This window comes from Seriola lalandi, unplaced genomic scaffold (genome assembly GCF_002814215.2).
Source record: "Seriola lalandi dorsalis isolate HSWRI2012SDOR001 ecotype SW California unplaced genomic scaffold, Sedor1 jcf7180002054576, whole genome shotgun sequence".
In the NCBI taxonomy this organism is placed as follows: Eukaryota; Metazoa; Chordata; class Actinopteri; order Carangiformes; family Carangidae; genus Seriola; species Seriola lalandi.
Window position 1 is genome coordinate 651,876 of NW_019525129.1, and position 6,303 is coordinate 658,178.

The 6,303-nt window shown below is 41.2% G+C and overlaps 1 protein-coding gene across 1 annotated transcript in view; it reads right to left on the reverse strand.

Moving 5' to 3' along the window:
- Nucleotides 1-6,303, reverse strand: part of LOC111663452 (interferon alpha/beta receptor 1b-like) — a 23,326-nt gene that overhangs the window by 3,341 nt on the left and 13,682 nt on the right. Inside the window, exons 4-5 of the mRNA XM_023417656.2 lie at nt 5,570-5,730; nt 2,533-2,677 (exon numbers count right to left, since the gene is read on the reverse strand). Of these exons, the coding sequence (XP_023273424.1) occupies nt 2,533-2,677; nt 5,570-5,730 (306 nt within the window). The remainder of the gene's footprint in view (nt 1-2,532; nt 2,678-5,569; nt 5,731-6,303) is intronic.

The window sequence follows — 6,303 nt, forward strand, 5'->3', positions numbered from 1 at the left end:
GTAACACAGCCAAAATGATCAGCAAATCTGTTTTTTAAAGAAAATTCCAATGCATTCCTAATGCATTATTTATTCCCAGTATTTTGGGAATAACTTTGGGAAAAATTTGAATTTTTTTTTTAAGTATATATTTTGGGCTTTTTTATGCCTTTATTTGACAGTATAGTGGAGAGAGACAGGAAATGTGGAGGCAGAGAGAGGGGGAATGACATGCAGCGAAAGGCCGTCCGATGCAGGATTCGAACCGGGGCCAACTGCAGCGAGGACTGTACGCGCCTCTACACATGGGGCGCCTGCTCAGACCACTACGTCACAAGATCAAGACGCACGTTTTGATGTATACAGACCCTTTCCAAAAACTTAGAATATCAAGGAAAAGTTGTTTAATTTCCATAATTACATTCAAAAAGTTAAACTTTCATAGATTATAGATTCAGGGCCCACAATTTAAACGATTTAAAGTATTTATTTGTTTATTTTTACATAATTTGGGCTTCCAGCTCATAAAACCCACAAAAACAGGAATTCAAAAAATTAGAATACTGTGAAGAAATCACCATTTACTTCTCAGTTTTTGCAGAAAAAAAAGAAAGAAATTAGGATCACATCAAATCAATCAAAATATGGTACTTTCAAAACGATATGTCAATCTCCAATACTTGGTTGGGAATCCCTTTGCCTTAATCACTGCCTCGATGCGACGTGGCATTGAGGCAATCAGCCTGTGGCATTGCCTGGGAGTTATGGAAGCCCAGATTTCCTTGATGCGTGCTGTCAGCTCTTCTTTGTTGTTGGGTCTGGTGCTCCTCTTTTTCCTCTTGAGAATACCCCATAGATTCTCAATGGGGTTTAGGTCCGGCGAGTTGGCTGGCCAGTCAAGCACTGTAATGGCATGGGCATCAAACCAGGTTTTGGTGCTTCTGGCGGTATGGGCAGGGGCCAGGTCCTGCTGGAAGATGAAATCTGCATCTCCATACAGATCCTCAGCAGAAGGAATCATGAAGTCCTCTAAAACATTCTGGTAGACTGTTGCGGTGACCTTGGATTTAAGAAAGCAGAGTTTACCAACACCTGCACCGGACATTGCACCCCAAATCATGACTGACTGTGGATATTTCACACTGGACCTCAAGCAGCTTGGGTTCTGTTCCTCGCCCGTCTTCCTCCAAACCCTTGGACCTTGATTCCCGAATGAAAGGCACACTTTACTTTCATTGGAAAAGAGGACCTTGGAACACTGGCCAACGGTCCAGTCCTTCTTCTCCTTGGCCCAGTTGAGACGCTTCCTACGTTGGCTCAGGTTCAGAAGTGGCTTGACCCGAACAGTTGTAGCCCATCTCCCGGACGCGTCTGAATGTGGTGGTTTTTGAAGCTGTGACTCCCGCCTCATTCCACTCTTTCTGGATCTCTGCCAGATTCTTGAATCTTCTCTGTTTGATAATCCGCTGAAGCCCACGGCCATCTCTTTTGCTGGTGCATCTTCTCCTGCCACATTTTGCCCTTCCAATAGACTTTCCATTGATATGCTTGGACACAGCACTCTGTGAACAGCCAGCCTCCTTAGCTATGAACTTTTGTGGCTTACCCATCCTATGGAGGGTATCAATGATGGTCTTCTGGCCAGTTGTCATGTCTGCAGTCTTCCCCATATTGAACCGAACTCAGTTTAAAACACTCAGTTTAAAACATTCATGCTCTGCAAAATTTGGGCTGATTTCTTCACAGTATTCTAATTTTTTGAATTCCTGTTTTTGAGGGTTTTATGAGCTGGAAGCCCAAATTATGTAAAAATAAACAAATAAATACTTGAAATTGTTTAAATTGTGGGCCCTGAATCTATAATCTATGAAAGTTTAACTTTTTGAATGGAATTATGGAAATTAAACAACTTTTCCATGATATTCTAATTTTTTGGAAAGGGTCTGTACATTACCGGGGTTTTCTCAAAGCTGCGGGACGAGTTACACGCCAAAATTTGGCAGAAGAATAATAATAAGCCTGAGGAATATTAATAGATGCCGCCCCGAGGCACTCCTCTCAGCTATTCTAGCTGTAGAGGAGTGCCTCGGAGCTGAGCACCTGTGCCCCATTCCTGTTTGGTGATGAACATCCAAGGACCTCGATGTTGACCCTACGTTCAGGGGCGCTTTGGAGCCCGCTGGACACGCCCGAGCCCAATCACTATTGAACTGAACGGTCTGGAGGTCTGTGCCAATTTTCGTGAGTTTTCGAGTATGTTAAGGCCTTCAAAAATCAAATATTCCAGCAAAACAATAATCTCTACATCAACAATAGGTTCCTTGCACCTCTGGTGCCAGGGACCCCTCTGTGATCAGGCCCTAATAACAATAATAATTTAATACATCAGTGGTAAAAAGAGGCAAACATCGTCTTGACATCAGGGATCAGCTGATCACTCTGAACACTGTTGATCAGTGAGATCATTGTCCATCAGCACAGACCTACAGTCACCTGGTCAACAAACAGATGAAGTCTGGCCTCAGTTCAGTCTGTGACTCCACTGTCAGTTACCTTCAGTCTGCATACACTGGGGCTGAGTGAAGCTGCTTCTCTTGATGTAGTAGTCGTTGCTGGACTGGACACTCACACAGTACCAGGTCCAGGCGTTCAGGTGTGGCAAAGTCACAAAGTTGGCATTGCTCCTTAATGTCTGGATCTGAAGGACACAAGGGACAGATGATATGAACACATTTATTAATTTATGAACCAAAAGACACAGTTCAACCAAAGTCTGGATCTATGATGATCTTAAAGCATGTGCTGGAGATTAAAGATCAATATTGATAAATATTTACAAATATTTCAATGATGAAGCTGTTTGTACTGATTCACGTGATGCTGGAAAGTTTCTATATAGTTTTCACAAAATGAGGGTCCAACCACAGTCCTGGTTCATGTCTGAAATGTCCACTACAGTCACTCTGTTAACCATGCTGCATTAGTGTGACCACAAATGTGCAGAAGGCTGCACTCTGTATACTCTAGCTGATGGTGGCACATTAACAAAAGATCATGTTCAGACAGTTGTCATCGGTCTGCAGACGAGGTCAGATCGACTAAGGGTATGCAATCAGGACTTTGGTTTGCCTTTGATCCTCATTCAAATGTGTATGAAGCCTCTAAACAGATGTAGCTCAAAGGTCTGTAGTCACACAGACACCTTGCTGTTGCAGCTGTAAATAATTACAGGACAGTTTTTATTGGATGCTCTCATTCAGTTTTTTATTTCATAACAAACTGTATGCAGTTCTTTCCTTTTATCAAATATTTAAATGAATAATTGTTGAATTGCTGTTACACTGTTCTGTAATAACTCATAATGTCTCCAGACAGTCTCAGTGTCTGAGAGCTTATTGTCAACTTTTTTACAGGAACTTGTTCCTCTGAGAAGAGATGAACTTTGACCTTGTCCTCACTCACAAAAATATAATAAATGATTTTTCTCACACTTCAGTCCACAGTCCAGTCTGTATCCTGGCTCCACAATAAATAAAGAGTGAAATCAGAGCAGCAGCATTCAGTAAAGTAACATCTGCACTCTGGTCCATTACTGTCACTTACATCAGCAGTGTTACCACACTGCAGTGCCTCCACACTGAGCTGATATAGGTTGAGCTTCAACAGTCACATCCCACAGGAGAGGAGCAGGCCAGGTCACATGACCTGACATAATTACTATAATACTCTTCCATAATCATCAGTAATAATATCTACTCTATTTATCACATTGTGTTTCATTTTATTTAAGCACCAATAGTTGCGACTAACTGACATAAACTACTTACCAGATCACAGAAGTCTGCCTGTATTTAATTTTTAACATTTTACACCTCTTTAAAAGACACTGAAATACAGGGTTGTTGAGTAGAAGGACTCTTTATAATAATCATATGTTTATGTTACGGCCACCAGTGTTAATTATTTCAACGCTGTTTCTGAGGAAGCCTGTTCTTGCATCACTTTGGTATGACAGACAATACCCATCCTCAGGCACTGTTGCTATGGAGATGAAGCCAGGTAGAGGCATGAACTGTAACAGTATTGAACTCAAACACTTTGTTGTTGCAGTTGTTATACAAATGTAATCATAGATGCTGGAATTAAAACTGAACCAGGATTTAACAGTGAATACATTCAACCTGTTAACTGTAGTGTTTAGTTCTGGCCCTTTGCTGACAGGTCACATGACTGAATTTAAGCTCTGTAATTGGCTCTTTCTTCCTGAAATGCACCTCAGGAGTCTGAATTAACTTCTATCCCAAAAATGATATGTAGCCACAGAAATACCTGTGACTTATATCTCATACCAGTCCAGACTATAGCTCCAACGTGCAACATTTGCTATGGGAATGAACTGGAATACTGTTAACATCTGACCTTTGACCTTCCTCTCTCTTCCTGTACAACAACTAAAACTTCTATAGAAATGAACTTAACTTATCAAATGTGATTTTGGGTGACCAGCTACTACTGCTTTAACCGGAGAGCGGTGTGTGTGTGTGTGTGTGTGTGTGTGTGTGTGTGTGTGCGTGTGTGTGTGTGTGTGTATGTGTGTGTGTAGATCTTTTTTCTGTGGTTCATATTCTGTGATTAACAGTGTCACTGGAAAGAGGTTTACTACAACTCTATTGCAGACCTACTATAGATCTACAGTAGGTCCCATCTCCCCAGTCCTTTGAATGTGACAAACAATACCTATGACCTCCAGATTCAAAAATACTATATTATTATTCCTACACTATCTTAGGACAGTAATGTGTCATGCAGCTTTTCCACCTTCAACCCTGTTTTCACTGTAAGATAAGAGATTCAAGAGAAATGACAGAAACTGGAGGAGAAGAAAAAAAAGGTTAAAAAATAACAACCTTGTAGAGTCAGAAACACACACTGTATATAATATATAAGAATCACACGGAATATGAACAATATACAAAAGAACTGAGCGACTGAACCACAAACAGATTTCATTCTGTTTGTTTTATTTTTCCATGTGATGTGGCTGTGATGTAAAAATCTGACAGACTGGTTAGATCAGTCTCAGCTCTGGGTTATTTTAGGACACACTGTGATAACCTGCTCTGTCTTCATCAGATGGATTTGAAGACAGACATGCCAGCTGCTCTCTGGCAGGAAATTATGCCGCCTCTGCTGGGTGTGTCGGGCAAAAGTCAAAACCAATAAACCACACCTCCACTGAACAGGAAACAGAAATGGCCACCAGGTGCTCTGCTAACAGGGCTGATTGTGTGTGAAAGGCTTGTTCATGTGGCTGCTGCAGAGGTTTCAAGTGTCTTTTGTGACTAAAGAGAAAATGGGAAGTGTGAACTGTTGTGTATTTTCTCCGACTCTAACATGTCTGTGAGGATCTGTCCTCGAATGAAGTGTCTGTATGAGAGGTAGCACATAACAGGGGAATTCAATAAAAAGGCTGGTCAGGGACACCAGACCAGGTTCTGGGAAATTTTCATTTGGACTTCATGCAGTACAAAAGTTACTTAAACAACATTGCACATGAGCCCAGTGTTTATTTGAAGGGATGAATTCCTACCTGTGTTTCTGCAGAACGTTCCCAGTAGAGGATGTTGTAGTACATGTAGGGAAGTATATCCTTCATGGAGCTGTTGGTGCTCGTCAGAGGGTCGGAGATGGACACGTCAAGGTCACTTCCAGCAGGAGCAAGGTCCACGTTCGCTGGAGGACCCACAGCAGCTAGAGGGAGCAGACAGGAAGTGAGGAGAGGTCAGGGTTTTGCTTGGTGGTGACACACAGTGCATCCTGTCCTCAAAGCACAAAACCACTATGAAATTACAACTAGACAACTAGAAAATTCCAGGGAAATTTTGAGTGCCACGGGGGCTACTGCCGGGATGAGTACATGATTTATTTCCAGTGTTCAAAAGTCACCCTGATCATATTCTAGTTTTGAGAAATGTCTTGATATAAAAGAATGTCACATCCCTCAATCATGTATTATGTGGGAAATATCTCATATTCTGTCTTGTTTTTTTTTAATAAAACAAGAGGCAACATGTCTACAAACTGGCATTTAAAGGGTTAAAATCCTGAAAACTAATAATCATTTGGTAGGTTTGAGCAGAACTGAAGTGGTTTAAGAGATTTATGCAAAAAAAGCTGAAAAAAATATTGATATATGATAATTTTATAGCATTTTCTTTGTGTGTTCTTTTTTGGACGCGAGGAACCCCAGAGGGTACAAAATGTGTTACCAGTGTATAATAGACCTGTAACAGTAACTGACATTAGATTTTAAAAATATGTCAA